Below are 16,336 nucleotides of genomic sequence, written 5' to 3'. Positions count from 1 at the left end.
CCACCCCCTCTTAAACCAAAGATGTTCTGGGATATTAAAGGCTTCCACAGTTGGACGGTGTTATCGCTGTGTAAGGGTCCCTACAAATATTAGAAAAGTAAAGGATTTCTCTAACCCTCAATCTAAGCAAACATACACCATCAGGGATTTTATTTTATTTGATACAGTGGGCATGGTTTATGCAGTAAAATGCCTGATATTAGTAAACGGGAATCATGGTGGATACACCAGTTAGGGTCTTTGGCACCTGGTGGGTTAAATAAAAAAATGTGATTTAAAATGCTTTTTAGATAACCATTAGGTATTCAGTCCATCATGTATATAATAAATTGTAATTTGCCACTCCTAATGCTCAATAAACAGATGAGTCACAGATCTGTCTCCATAAAATATTAACTATAAATAAATCAAAATTCCCATGCAGTCTATAGAGATTCTGACCATATTAATATATACATGAATTTTTTTATTAATAAATATATTAAAACTCATTAACAATTAAGTTTTAATTAATTTTTATCTATAATATTCTCTAGTTTCATTATATTCTTTTTGCATATTTACCATTTACCATATTTATAGGGTTTTAATGAACCCCTCCCCTTTTTTTACGATGCATCTTTAATGCGATTTTAAAGAGAGATTATTAGTGTCAGTAAGGGGACCCTGTTTAAACTACACTTTTACATTAAGGTATTTCTGGTTTCCATATATCTTACTATATGTAATTGTGTTATGGTTTTAGATTTTTACAAGCATTGCATTGCTATATTTGTTGTGTGGTGAGGTATATGATGCTGATCACCACATGGCATGGTATGCCAATTCCTCCGCGTTTGTCCAGATCATTAGTTAAATTTCTAGCTTTTGGCCAGCCCAGGTGGAACATTGAGGACACCGTAGGGCGCCAGCATAATGGAGAATGTATAATGCTATTATCATTGGATGTATCTAGGCAGCTGAACTCCATGTAGTATTTTCATTGAGCACAATGGTTTTAGCACTAGAGTGTCCCCAGGATACCACAAAATGGCTGCGGACGCTCTATATTAACTGACAGGTCAGCCGTCCATAATTCCCCCTGAAGAAGATGCGGAAAATCCATGTATCAACACGCGTTAAGGGGGAGGGGACAGGACGGACATTCAGCAGGTGATCTGTCAGGAAGGAATCCCATACCGGCCCGTTATTTTTAGACACTTTTGTTTGATGTACAGTGGCGCACTGACGTGCGCCTGATCTATGCGAGTACCCCATAGGGGGGCTTTTGTGATTAATAAACTGTTCAAACTATATTACACCATCCAGTCCTTTTTTTACTAAACCGAGGTATTGCGTTGACGGATCCAGGAGTCTGGTCAAGACTGCAGAGCCCAGAGGTGGTTCACAGGCGTGTTATGACTGAGCTTAAGTGCAAAGTCACATGCTCTGAGGTGAGCGTTTAATACCCAGGGGGAGCACCTGAGTGTGATCACTTCAGCTTGCTTTGGATTATCCACACGGTAGTTTCAGAATCGCATGGACTTTAAAGCACCTCTGAATTAATATTATTGGATGTCACATATGCGCACAGAAGCACTTTTCTTTATATCTTTCTCTAGTGGTTCAAATTATATATCATATATGATCCTATGGACACTATTAATTTTGGTATAATTATTTACCACATGGATGCAAGTTAGCACTTTATACTAGCATATTTATTTATCTATCATTTATTCATTCTAAAGTTTACATATTTTTACATATATTTTTTATTTGTTGCACTATTGTCACTATTTACAGTCGGCAGAGACTGTGTTTTTCACTGTATGATTTTTTATGCACTTTGGTTATCACATACACTGAATGTGTAGAGTGTATTTTGGAAGCGCAGCGTATGTATTTATTTTGTTTATGGCTTTATGAGACCTGTTTAACGCTTGCAGCTGTTCTACAGTGCCATTTAGACATTTTAGTTAGTGGAGGCTCACGGGACGTTTTACATATTTAGACTACATTTACAATTGCTAATATATATCTTCCCAATTAGGAACAGCTCAACTTCCTCTCCTTGGTGACAGTGCGTTTGCATACTCCCAACTTTCTGAAATGGGAATAAGGGACACCTGTTGGCAAAAGTATGTAGGCACACACCCCCTGCCACGCCACCCCCAAAAGGAGAATTGTACAAAAATGATTAAAGCGTTTGTTAACCCCTCCAAAAAAAATAAAAAATAAAGATCCTGTTTCTTTAAAACATGTTATACAGCACAGTGCTTGTGCTGTGTATTTTGGCCCCCTGCATCAACTGAAATACCTGGCTGATCCTGCCAGTTTCTACCCTCCCCTCTGTACGCTGACTCCGATATATCAGGGATGCTGAGCCCCGGACACCATTGTCGGTGTACGTGCCCCTGTTATATGCTGCTATCTGCAGCTCTGTTGTCTCCTCTGTCGTCCTCCCCCTCCCTACCTGTCATCTCTCACTATCGCTGATCTGCTCCTCTCTCCCCACTGCTTCAAAACTAACTGACCTGTATTATCATCCCTCTGTCAGATAAAAAGCTGTGTCCTAGTGTCTATGCTTTATAAAAAAAAAATAAAATAAAATCTACCTGTTTTAACATTATCTTTCAGGGATCACATGACTCCAGGCTCTCAGCTCCTCTCCTCCCCTCCCTGGCTGACGTCAGCAGGGGAATCTCGGCCCCACCCACTGGAGATATTACACGAGGAGAGCTAAGAGCTTTTTAACAGCGATAAGATGACTCCAGGCTCTCAGCTCTCCCTGTGTAATATCTCCAGTGGGTGGGGCCGAGATTTCTCTGCTGACGTCAGCCAGGGAGGGGAGGAGAGGAGCTCAGAGCCTGGAGTCATGTGATCGCTGGAAGATACTGTTAAAACAGGTAGAAATCTTTTTCTTTTTTATATATAAAGCATAGGCACTAGGACACCGCTTTTTATCTGACAGAGGGGGTGATATAAGGATGAGATAGTGGCTTAACAACCACTTTAAACCCATAAGTGCTTTTTTAGCACTACTATTCCTTTATACTGGCTTTTGTAATTTACAAAAGTAGCAATTTAGACAATGGATGAAAGTTTTAGCACTGAGAAAAAACAACTTTTTGATAGATAGTGTATTTTATATACACAACTATACAGATCAGACCAAAATGAGGGACAAATGAGGAGGAAAGAGGGACTTTCAAATCAGGGACAGCACCTGAGAATCAGGGACAGTTGGGAGGTATGCGTATGGAAGCTTTTGGGACCCTCAACTTGATGCTGGGGGGGGGGGGGGGGGGGGGATTTGAATGTTGCCCTCATACCGAGGCCGGACTCTTCCTCTGGCAAGTCGCACATTTCGCCATCCACACTAACTAGGATACGCTCTGTCTTTTCCAATTTCTCCCTGGTGGATGGTTGGAGGGTACTGCATCCCACAGAGAGAGACTACACATTTTTCTCTTCAGCACACGGTTCATATAGTAGACTCGATTATATTTTCCTGTCACAGTCACTGTTGGATTTCAATCCTTCCTCCACTATTGGACTTAAAGTATGGTCTGATCACGCTTCAGTGCGCCTAGCTTTGGGTAGGCTGCCCCCCTCCCTACACATAGACAATCCTGGCGACTAAACGACAATCCGCTCACAGACTTGTATGACTGTGATCTCTAAAGGCCATTAGGGACTTCATACAAACCCATACTGCAGATACGACTCCCCCTATGACCAAATGGGAAGCTCTGAAGTGCATCTTGTGTGGCATCTTCATCCAATATGGATCACTGCAGATATCAAACGCCTGTTTGCCCTTATCTCTTCTCTAGAGGCATCACCATAAGCGCACTCTAGATCCTACAATCCTGGCAGAGCTATCTAACGCAAGAAGAGATCTCCTACGATTGCTGACGGAGCGCTCTTTGACAGCGCATGACAAAGCGAGACGCCTGCATTATACTCAAGCCAATAAATGTGGCAAACACTTGGCACTGGTTATTCATCCAAGACAACAAAAGCAACATATTTCCCATATCCTCACCTCCAATAATAAACTTGGCCACCCCGTCGAGCCTTGGCACGCCCCCCAAAGTAGACTTGTTGGGAATGGCTAAATGCATAAAAGGACACCACTTTGCCCGAGATCCCACCTAGCGCTCTTGAAGAACTAGAAAGGCCAATTACTACCTCAGATTTTCTATCTGTAGTCAAGATCCTTAAAAAAACTGGAAAAAGTTCAGGCCTGCACGGATACACGCCCCGCTTTTATAAGACCTTCGCCCCTCTTCTAGCCCTGATGATGGCACAGGCATTTGAGGAGATAGTTGAGCCTCATCCTTTGCCGTCCCAGTTACTTCAAGCACAAATAGCAGTTATTCCCAAACCGGGACAAGATCACTCGAGTAGCAGTAACTATAGACCAATTTCAATTCAGAATGTGGACCTTAAGTTATTCTTGAAAATTATTGCGAACCATGTAGCTCCTTTACTTCCGATCAAGTCAGTTTTATCCCTGGTCGGGAGGCTAGGGATACCACGACAAAGACACTCCATTTAATCTCATACGCACAATGTAAACACATCCCCACCTGTCGATTGGCTTGTAATGATGAGAAAGCATTTGACAGGGTGAACTGGTCTTTTCTTCAATTATCCCTAAAACAGACAGGGCTGGGACCCAAACTATTATGTCACTGTATTCCACTCCCTTGGCGAGGGTCTCAGCCAACCATCTGAAGTTTTCCAGATAACTAATGGGACCAAAGCTTGTCACCATTATTTGCCCTAACTATAGAACATCTGGCACATGCTATACACAACAGTGATTCTATTCATGGCATATCCATGCCCTTGACTCAATGCAAGCTTTCTCTATTCGCGGATGACCTACTGGTATACGTCAGGCAACCCCATTTTAGAAATCCCTCCTCCTTACACGAACTTCAGCGCTTTGAGTCTCACAGTAATTTCAAAACTGAACATAGCCAAAACTGAAGCATTTCTTTACCAGCTCCTACTCTAACCATGATCCAAAACAATTTCCCTTTTCATTGGCAGTCTAAATCAATTAAATTCCTGGGGAGGAAATACCAGGAGACTTACATAACTTATAGTCCCTGAATTTTAGCCCTCTAATGACCAAAATCAGGCGATCCCTAGAATCACGGCACCATATTAAGATACCATGGTTTGGTCGCATTAAAATGTCCTCAAAATAGATATTCTCCCAAAATGGTTATACTTATTCCAAGCTCCCCTTGTGACTCTGCCGGCAGCCTTCTTCCAAGCGCTGCGCTCCCTGGCGATCAAATTTCTATGGCAACATCACCCCTTCAGACTAAGATACAAAGTGCTATGCTCTCACAAACTTAATTGGGGATTGGGTCTTCCGGACTTTGAAATCTATCACGCTTCATCAGCTAATATTTCCAGATTACTCGAATGGTTTCCCCGTCCATTGACCAAACTCTCCACAGCGGTTGAACAAGATAAGGCACCAATAGACCTCCGTGCACTACTATGGGGATATAATGCTAAATTCTGCACCATGTCAATGATCTCCCCACTAAACCTAGTGGCATTATCAGTATGGTATCGTCAGCGGGACTTTTATCTATTTTTCCTTGTTCAGCTAAATTCCAGAAGATGAACCTTCTCGGGTTCTTCGTGTCAGCAGCTCAACAACTCATTACTTTAGGTAAGTTTTGGAAAACTGAGGCAGTTCCATCTCCCCCCCCCCCCCATAGGTGGATTGACATAAATTAACAACATCATGCTCATTGAAGAGATGCAGGCAAGAGAAAAAAAAGACACATGGGACAAACATCTTAAACTGTGGTAAGTCATGATCCACCGTGTTTTTGGATAGACTTTCTGCCTAAAGAGACTATCTCTCCAGGTATCTCCGAGGTGGATTAAAATTTGTTGCAGTGGACTACATATAGTGGATGCTATAGCCCAGATTCTCACCATAGAGTTGTTCAGCAGGTAATATATTCTGCAGAAGAGACATACCGCATACTGTATCTATTTCCCCCTCCCCTCTCTTTTCCCCTTCTTGACTTTTTCTTTTCTGTATTTGCCCCTGTGCACAATCTACTGATTGTGATTCACCATTTGTGATGTATGTTATTTAATGTTACACATGTCATTATGTGGCATTTGTTTACCACTACCCCCCCCCCCCCTTTTCTATTTTGTATCCCTTACTGCTTGATTTGAAAAATAATTCAATATATTCAACCTACCCGATTTGTTAACAGGATAATCTTAATCAAATCGAGAAACCAGTGAAGATGTGCACCTCTAGTAATGTGTGCTGCTTTTAATAACATAACTCTTTGTTGCTTATTCCTGCTTCGCAGGGATAAGAGACAGAGATCATTCCCTCCATACAGAGCTTTGTGTTGATTGTCAACACAGGGCTCTGGGCTGTGATTGGACTCAGCCGATAAGCAAGTCCCGACCATGACTCATTGCCCGGAACTTGCTGACAGGCTCCCGCTGTGTACAACCAGTGTAAACCCAGAAGCAAGCAGCGGCGTACCCGTATATTGCTTTGCCTGCACAGGCCGCCCGTCCGCAGTACATTGCAGGCGGTTCACAAGTGGTTAAACTAGTGTCTTTGTTGCCCACCTTCTGGCAAGAATGAAAGAGATAGGTGTAACATATGATAAAAGAATAAAACAGTTTCCTGTATTGCTAATGTTTTGTTCATCTGACCCTTACCGTTCCTCTTCTTTTTGTTTTTCTTCAGCTTCCTTCTGTTTTCTCTTCTGCTCCTCTCTCCGCTGTTCAAGTTCTTGCAATCTCTGCCGTTCAAGTTGACGCTTTTTAATAGATGTTTCAGTAAGATGCTTTGTTTTATCGAAGGAAACCTGCAAGTTGAAAAAGGTCAAAGATTTAGGCAAAATAATGTTTTGTTATCTCCATTTATTTTATTTTGAAGTGAAAAAGAACAAATTCTGTAAAATGAATTATACCTGCTGACAATGTATTTAGTCCTCATTTGTCCACTAATAATAAAAAAAAAAAAAAAAAAAAAAAAATGTATACAATAAATGAACACAGAACATATTTCCACCCTTCTGCCTGAATTCCCTCTTTATATAGTGTACTCAAAAAAGGATACTTCATTTTTGGAGAAATAAGAGCAGACTGGATCAGAGTGAATGGACTCTTTGATTTTTTTTTTTTTTTTAAGTACCTATGGATTAGAGTTTGACCGATATATCGGCTGATATTTGGCGTTTTTTATTTAATCGGCATCGGCCGATTGTGCTGATAAAAAAGGCAGCTTATAACTTCAGCGCGACTTGCAAATGACTTCTGTAATAGAAGAAGCTCTCAGTTTAACCATTTAAAGACTAAATCTTTTCTGACACTTGTTGCTTACAAGTAAAAATCCTATATTTTCTTCTAGAAAATCACTTAGAACCCCCAAACATCATATATATATATTTTTTTTTAGCAGAGACCCTAGTGAATAAAATAGCGGTTGTTGCAATATTTTATGTCACACGGTATTTGCGCAGCGGTCTTTCAAACACAATATTTTTTGAAAAAATACACTAATGAATTAAAAAAAAAAAAAAAAAAAATATAAGCAGTAAAGTTAGCCCATTTTTTTTTTTTCGTCCAAAAGTTTTGATTACCTGTTTTGTGTATTTAATATTTAAGATATAGTTTTAAATGTTCTAAAATGTAAAAAAAATTCTGTATCACTTACTACTTAAGGCTGCTTTCACAATGGAGCGGGCATGCGTTGACGGTAAAACACTGCTAGTTTTAGCGGCGCTTCATCTTTATTTTAACGGCACCATTCGGCTGCTAGCGGGGCAGTCATAACCCAGCTAGCGGCTGAGGAAGGGGTTAAATGCGCCGCTGCCGAAACGCTTTGCAGGCGCTTCGGCAGTGGTGCGCATTCATTTCAATGGGCAGGAGTGGTGGAGCAGCGGTATGCACTGCTCCAAAGATGCTGCTTGCAGGACTTTTTTTTAACATCCTGCCAGCGCATCACCTCAGTATGAAAGCACTCGGGCTTTCACACTGTGACTGCACTGTGATTTGCAGGCACTTTACAGGTGCTATTTTTAGCCCAAAAACGCCCCAGTGTGAAAGGGGTCTAAATGTTAGATTTTATGAGATGAAGGAAAAAAAAAAAAAAAAAAAAAAAAAAAAAAAAAAAAAAAAAAAAAAAAAAAAAAATCGGCCTAACATATCGGTATCATATATCGGCCACCGAGATTTCTAAATATCGGCTCTACTACGGATACTATATGGTGGAAAGTAGGGTTGCACCGATATTTTACCGGCAAGTACAAGTACCGATACTTTCGGTCAAGTACTTACCAATAGCGAGTAGTGTTACCTGGGATTTGAACAGGAATGTGGGGAGATTCATGTACACTGGCTTAAAAACTGCTCCTACAGGAGTTTTGTGTTTTGCCTGTAGAAGCAGCTCAATAATGTTAAACTTTCCTAAACTGTGTACAAAAACGCTCTATATGACCATTTTTTTTTTTGTCTACCAAGGGAACTGCCTTTTTTTTTTTTAAGCCCAGTATGCATGGAGCCTAAATGGATGAGAAAAAAAAAAATGTATCTTGTAATTATCACATCAGACAGAATACACAACCCTGCGGTTTATTTCTAGACTTCCCTAATTTGGTGCCATTAAGCCAGATGATTGTTGGCTTTGTAATTAACAGCAGCCAGTGACACTTGGGACTGATGGCGGAGATACAAAAATACTTAGCAACTTCTCCCAAAGGAATGGCAAGTTATTACAGAAGTGAAGAGTTACGTACACTACTGTATGTTCTATACTTTCAAATCTTTCCATGGTTCCACTCTATACATGGTGCAATATGATCTGTACGCCACACCTCTTCAGTCCATACACTTTGCTGTATTCCCCATACTCAACACTGTATTTATCTACAATTTCTAACAGAGTAACTAAATATACAAGACTGTTCACTATTACAATTAACCTGTGCGTCAGTGTTAATTTTGACATCAAATTTCGGTTTGGTTATAGTCTTGACTAAAATGCCATTTTAGTTTTACTTGAATTTTAGTTCACTAAAAATCTAACAGGTTTAGTTCAACTGCAATGCATTAACTAAAGCGTTTATTACCCCAAAACTTCATATTCTAGATATGTGCCTGCTGTACCAAGTACTTGTATGAGAAAGTATCCTGTTCTCTTTGTATGGCTTCCTTTATGTCAAATCCCTGGTGTTCCTGCCAGTCCCTCTGCTTTGCTATTAAGAACTGACCACACTAAGCAGGAGAGCACGCCGTGGCCTGTTCTCTAGCTATGCTGGGAACACAGTGTACTCTCCTCAAATGATCAGACTTGTCCTGACATGCCCCCACTGCACAGCCATCACAGCCATTCACTGGGAAGCTCAGTGTGCTGCTGCTTTTCCTCCCCCAGCTCTTACGCAGCTGAGAACAGAAGAAATGTGATAACGTCTTAAAAAAAAAAAAGAAAAATAGGAAATAAGGTATTTATAATTCATTTCTATATCTATACAAAAATGTTTTGCCTTTCATTTCTATTTTAAACTGAATGGGTTGTTTTATAAGGTGATCTTTTACAATTCTCTAGAACTGCCAAACTCATATACTCCTGGAGTAAACATCTAATAACATGTTATTTATGATATTAAAGTGATACTAAGTCTTGTTTTTTTTCTTTAAATATAACAAACAGGTTATACTTGCCTGCTCTGTGAAATGGTTTTGCACAGGGCAGCCCCGATCCTCCTCTTCTCGGGTCCCTCTTCGGTGCTCCTGGCCCCTCCCTCCTGTCCAGTGCCCCCACAGCAAGCAGCTTGCTATGGAGGCACCCGAGCCGAGGCTCCCTGTGTCCATTCAGACATGGAGCCATGGTTCAGCACTGCCCCCTCCCTCTCCTGATTGGCTAACTGACTTTGATTGACAGCAGCGAGGAGTCAATGGTGCCACTGCTGTGTCTCAGCCAATCAGGGGGGAGAGTCCTGCACCGCTGAGGCACTCATGCACATCGCTGGATAGAGATGGGGTTCAGGAAAGTATTAGGGGGGCTGATACATACAGAAGGTTTATTATTATTATCTTAATGCATAGAATGCATTAAGATAAAAAACATTCTGCCTTTACAACCACTTTAAGGTTTGAACATGCTCTACAGAGACAGATTTTACCATTGTGTTATATAACATCTATATAAATAAAACCAAGTTTCACAAAAAAAAAAAAGAAGAAGAGATGCGTTTTGACAAACAGAAGTGCAACTTGAAAATATAACAAAAAAAACAGCTGTAAACTCTATTGGCTGTAATGCCATTGCACATAATGCACATATTACCTAAATACTGTATATTACCAACATTGAATAATAGGGGGAAAAAAAAAAAAAATAATAAAAGCCCTTTTCTTGTTTTTTTTTTTCTTTCAGCAGCTTAGTAGATGCCCCTACTTATTCTTATGTAGTAGTGCAGCGCTTTGACATCAAATTTCAATTTAGTTTAGCCGAGTCTTTTGACTAAAATCACATTTTAGTTTTAGTTGTATTTTAGTCAACTAAAATAGTGAAAATGCTAGCGACAAAAATATTTTCATCAACGAAATTAACACTGCTGTGCACAGACATCTACATTTCAATTGTATATTTATTATTACCAAGATATGAACAAGCAAAGCCTGCTGTCCTGCTTAGAAAACTCACCTTTATATTACAAGCAATATGTTTGCCATCGTCCCCTTTATACATTAGCTTCATGCCACGCAAAACATTCATGGCCTTTATAAAACCCATATACTCCTTGTACTGTACATAAGCTTCAAAGTTTAAGTGTCCTCCAAAACTGAATGTATGAAAGCTTCTACCCGTCATTTCTTCTCTGTAAGGGTCAAGCATGGGGATGTCTACATTTCTGATTTCTCCAAAGATGCTGAAGACCTTTATGAGGACTTCTTCACTTGGCTTCTCAGAGCCACAGTCTTTTACAGCAAACCACTTGCATGGAAGGCCTTCCAAATAGATTGTGTCTGGTCTCTCTCCTGGCATATTTTCATCCATGTCTCCTGCATCACGGAAGAAAGAGTCCCAGTCATGTCTGGTGGGGAAATCTATTTTATACTCGGCAGCTCTGACTTTCAAGATGTCGGAGAACCCACTCAGTTTTATACTCTTACCATCCAGAGCACTTATAAAAGCCTTCACCAACCCCTTATTCTCTACTTCCCCTTCAAAGCGGATGAAGTCCATGGTGCTTTTGGAGATTCGTAAAGTGGAAAATTGGTGGTTATTCACCATGCCTTTAAGACGCTCCATCACTTCCCAGTTTGAGATGGATTTTCCAGGTTGCTTTAGCTGAGGCAGTGCCACTCTGATAACAATCTTGGAGATGGGCTTTAGGTACAGCCCATGCGACCCACATAGCACGACAGCTTCGGAGGTATCGTGCACTATGGTAGCAGCTGCCATAGTATTCACTTTCCTGTTGATTGATAAAAAATGTTTATGAACAGCACAAATCAATTTAGGCCATATCCTACACAATATGTATACTAAATTTTGCCCATCGTCACCAGGCCTGAAAGAAACAGGACATCCAAAATTTTGAAATTAATTGGAAATATTCCAATCGAGACAGCCATGCCAGTGACAACTATCCAAGCCCTGGTTCACACCAGTGCGACTTGTCGCGCGTCTTGAGAGTTCAAAAGTTGCATTACAAGTCGCACCGCATTACCGGCAATGGAACAGTTCTAATTGGTGCGACTCAAGTCTCAGCGAATTAGAAAAAGGTTTCTGCTCTATTTTTGTGCGACTTGAATTGACTTCTGTTAATGAAGTTGCAATGGATAGTCGGCTGCCAAAGTCGCGTGACTTTGAAGCTGCATAGATGTAAACCGGGGCTTAAAGAGGATTTTTAACGTCCTGTTGTGTCTATGGGACATCAAATAAAGGTAAAAATCCCCAGTGGAACATATACGACAGAAAAAGAAGCACTGTGGGGTTTTAACCATTCTCTACTTTATGCAAACTTGTAAAATGTTTTGGCTTAAAACATATATAAAAGTAATGCATGAGAATATTCCACCTTTGGGGGGAAAAAGGAAAATGTTTAAAAAACGAAAAAGCAGCTCTACCTGCAATACTCCCCTTACCTCAGGGGCTGCCCCCCAACCCCCCCCACTGATTCACTAGCTCAGAGTCACTCCTCTTCTGGTCTGCATGACACCAAGCATTACTCAACTTGTTTCCTGTAAATCCAGGGTGTGAAGACCCTTCCCTGGTTTCATGGGAGAATGCTACAGGAAGTGGCGCAACATCTTTACGCCACTCTGCTCTATGTAGCATTCAGGATCTGCCCACTTGCAGAGGGGAAAAAAAAAAAAGAGGACCCGTCACATTACACGACCAAAGACGTGTATAGTTGGGCTTTGACCCCCTGCTGCTGGCAGAAGCCACCCCCCCCCCACCCCCCAAGTAGGCTTTGAGGCCAATAGGAAGGGTTTCCATCATTCTTTCATTGCAATTGGCTGCACAGTGATGACATAATCAGGAGCCCATCATCCTATCAGCAACCTTCTGTAGACGACAGCTTGGTCATGGTTCTGGGAGTGCCAGCGGAGCGCACCCCAGAACACCACAGCAACACATATGCAGCAGCTGAGTGGCAAAGCTCTACATTTATTAAGTGTATGTTATCCCAACATTTCATAATCCTGATATGTTCCTGCTGTACCATGCATTATGAAAAAAGTATCCTATTCTCTTTGTGTTGCTTCCTTTATGTGTAAAGTAAAAAATACCTGGTGATCCCGCAAGTCCACCTGCTTTCTTATTTCAAACTGACCATGCTAGGCATGAGAGCAGATCTCCCTGCAGTCTCCACCCCACTATGTAGCTGAGAACAAAGGTCATGTGATCACTAAAAAAAAAACAAACAAAAAAAAAAACCACACATTTTGTCTTGCATTTCTATTTGAACTAAATGGGTTGTTTTACAACAGGGGTAGGCAACCTTAAAGAGGTGGAGATCTACCTGAACAACATGGGAGAAGTCAAAGATTATCGGGCAACGTCGCCTCCTCACACCCGTTTTAAACCCATAATGGCCGTACTACCGTGTCGTAATCGTATGCATTTTCCGAGAAGCAGCTGTGTCTCCTGCACTTGTGAATGGGCCTGTAGTAGCATTCCACAGCAGCACCCTTAGGTTAACAGGTAAAGTTAGGGGGTGGTAAAACCCTGCAGTTGAGTTTACTGTCCCCAATCTCTACCCCCATCAGCTACTAAGGCAGCAACCAAAAGGTATACACATGCCGCAGCAGGAATTAAGCCCCCTGTTGCTTTTGGTGGGTGCTACTGCCTGCTAATCACGACTCATTCAAGTAAATGGAGCCACTCTGCAAACGCCCTGCAACTCCATGCTTCTGCGGGGTCCAAGAGATTAGGGCAGGTGGTGAGAAAGCAACACAACACTGCCTGCTATAATCCCTCGTTTGCTGTACTGCACAAGGTCGCAGGGTACTTGAAGAGGGGTCTCATTCACTTAACTGGGTCATGCTTGGCATGTGCTACACCCACCAACCATGACATGGCATATAACTCCTGCTGCGGCTGTGACATGTACACCCCTGGCCACTGCAGCTAAAGGGGGTTCGGTTGGTGCGGGGGTAGTGAAAACACATCTTAACTATGGGGTTTTACCAACCCTCATAATGCAAATGTGAACAAAAGCTTACTGTTGAGCCCCCTATAAGGCTGCTTTCACAATGATGCGCTGCAGTTTACCTGCACCGCAGTGCATCTGCGACTTTCCTGGGTTAGTTGCACTTTGCCATACACTTCTATTATATCCTGCCAGTGTGGTTCACTTTCTGAAAGCGCACAAAAACTCCTGCATTCAGAAATTGCACCAAAATCACAGGATATAATAGAAGTCTATGGCTAAGCACAGCAAACCCGCAGGTACACTGCCTTCACCCGTGGTGTGGGTAACCCGCAGTGCATTGGTGTGAAAGCAGCCTTATACTATTATGCCCGGTGTATTCCTTCACACGGACGTGAAGATCTCTTCTTTCCTGCTGTTGGCACTACTCTGGAGACCACTAGCCGGAATAAAAGATGGAGTGCAGTTGGTATCACTCCTCATGGGACAGGAGTTGGCACTACAGAGAAGACATCAGATTATGCGATTCTTGCTCCATGCTACAGCTCTAACTTTACAAGTAGTCCCTCTGCATGGCACTCTGTTGGATGCTCCAGGATTTGGGGTCAGCGAGCCCAGACCGTGATCTACTGGTAGGTACATGTTGCTGATCCCCGCTTTACAAGGTAAGGGCTCACATATGTGAATGGGCCCTCAAGTGATTTGTGCCATAATTTGCCAAACCCTGTCAGTGACTTATAACTGCAGTGGGCAATCTCACACTTCGGGGGGGGGGGGGGGGGAGTGGGGGGGACTACCTACCCTCTCTAGTGACATTAATATAGGAATAATAATATACACTGTCACTGTACTAATGATACTGGCTGGGAAGGGGTTAACACCTAGGGCGATCAAAGGGTTAGATGTGTCTGTGTAATGTGTGCTGCTTTTTACTAATAGATCTCTAAAATTTCTCATCTCTGCTCTTTTTGATTGTTTCTCATCTCTTGTTTTTGATTGTCAACCCAGAGCTCTGGGATGTGAATGCACACAGCTGATCAGCAGGTCCGGGCTGTGAATCATTGGCCGGGACTTCTTGACAGCCTCCCGCTGTGTAGAATCACTGGGGGTGGCACGCGTATGCGAGTCCTAAACCCAAAAGTAGGCAGCAACGCACAGGTGCGTCGCTTTGCCTACACCGTCCGCATTACATGTGTGGGCGGGCGGCCAGGAAGAGGTGAAAAAAAAAAAAAAAAAAAAAAGCCAAAAGCTTTAATATCATGGGACCAAAAATACACAAGACCGCTCCACAAAGAAAAACTCATGTACCTTGTGGAGCTTCGAGTGACGAAGGTAGAGATGTGATCAGTCTGTTGTGGTTAGATGTTTATGTGGGCTTGGGGCTCATTCGCACCAGTCTGCAAATTAAAACACACGTGGGTTTCTGTACGTTGTGTATGGGCGCTACAATGCACTGACAAGACATTGCACATTTTTTCTGGTAACTTTGACATATCACAAAAGGACATCTCATTCAGTTCTATGCACCAAAGCAAGTTGGGGCGCGCTGCAGTGACGTGTGGCGAGTAAAAATGAAGACGTGATATTTTTGTACCCTACCTGTCTGGTGTGAACACAGCACAATTGTTCTCTATGGGCCCTTGTGTTCAGCCCTGGGGTGAGCAAGCCCTAAATGAGCACTGATTTATATATAAATCCAGGAACATTTATAAAGGCAAAAGGATTCCAGGGACATCCCTCATAAAGCACACATTGTCCCTGGAAATAAGGGAAAGTGTCACCTTAGACTGGGAGTGATCCCTACACACTGACACATATGGTCTGCAGCACTCACAATACACAGGCACATGTCCTGAACGCATCTCATATGAGAACTTGATAGAGATAAAGTGATCAGCATCCATATATAACACCCCCCTCCCTACCGAATACTGTACCTCCTCTGTCAGCCAGATCTACAGACACCGCTCACACATCCAGCAAGGAAGAACAACGAGCCGCCGTGCATTGTGGGGAAAGGGGAGGGACCAAAGCTCCCCTTCAACATTTCCGGTGTAGCCGTCGTACGCCACAGTTTCCAGGGCGATAAAGCGGGTGTTTCGTCAGATTTGGCGACCCGTCAGAATATGTAACGGAAGTGACGTTTAGGCGCCGCCATCTTGCTACACCCTGCACTCGCCCTCAGTAAGGATACACATTGAGAATGGGACAAGCGGACATCTTGTTACACCCACCGGAGTTTTGCATTTTACACTTATTTTTAACTTTAAACTGAGGTTATATAGTGAAATACAGTACTTAGAACTCCGTCTGACAGTTTAGATGTTGAATTTTAAAAGCAGCAAACTTTTGTCAAATTAGCAAACCTGTGAGATTAGCAGGCTAACTGCTGCTTTGAAAAATTAACTGAACAGTCAAACATAGTTCTAAGTACTGCATACCTCCCAACATTTTGAGATGGGAATGAGGGACACCTACTAGTAAACATATGTAGGAATAGGACACGCCCCCTACCACATACTCTTAAAGTAGAATTAAATAAAACAAAAGGTTAATTAAAGTGGAGTTCCACCCCCCCCCCCCCCAAAAAAAAATATATTAATGTGCTTAAAAAAAATCCAAAAAAAAACATTTGGAGAAAATTTTTTTTTACTCACCATTAAATGACT

General features: G+C 42.0%; 1 protein-coding gene across 1 annotated transcript in view; it reads right to left on the bottom strand.

Moving 5' to 3' along the window:
- AKAP17A (A-kinase anchoring protein 17A) overlaps nucleotides 1–15,731 on the bottom strand; it is a 35,244-nt gene extending 19,513 nt beyond the window's left edge. Inside the window, exons 1-3 of the mRNA XM_073616410.1 lie at nucleotides 15,605–15,731; nucleotides 10,709–11,483; nucleotides 6,718–6,866 (exon numbers count right to left, since the gene is read on the bottom strand). Of these exons, the coding sequence (XP_073472511.1) occupies nucleotides 6,718–6,866; nucleotides 10,709–11,470 (911 nt within the window). The 5' untranslated portion in view covers nucleotides 11,471–11,483; nucleotides 15,605–15,731. The remainder of the gene's footprint in view (nucleotides 1–6,717; nucleotides 6,867–10,708; nucleotides 11,484–15,604) is intronic.
- Between the last annotated feature and the right edge of the window lie 605 nt (nucleotides 15,732–16,336).

This window comes from Aquarana catesbeiana, linkage group LG02, assembly GCF_042186555.1.
Source record: "Aquarana catesbeiana isolate 2022-GZ linkage group LG02, ASM4218655v1, whole genome shotgun sequence".
Classification (NCBI taxonomy): domain Eukaryota; kingdom Metazoa; phylum Chordata; class Amphibia; order Anura; family Ranidae; genus Aquarana; species Aquarana catesbeiana.
This window is presented reverse-complemented; position numbering and strand designations above follow the sequence as displayed.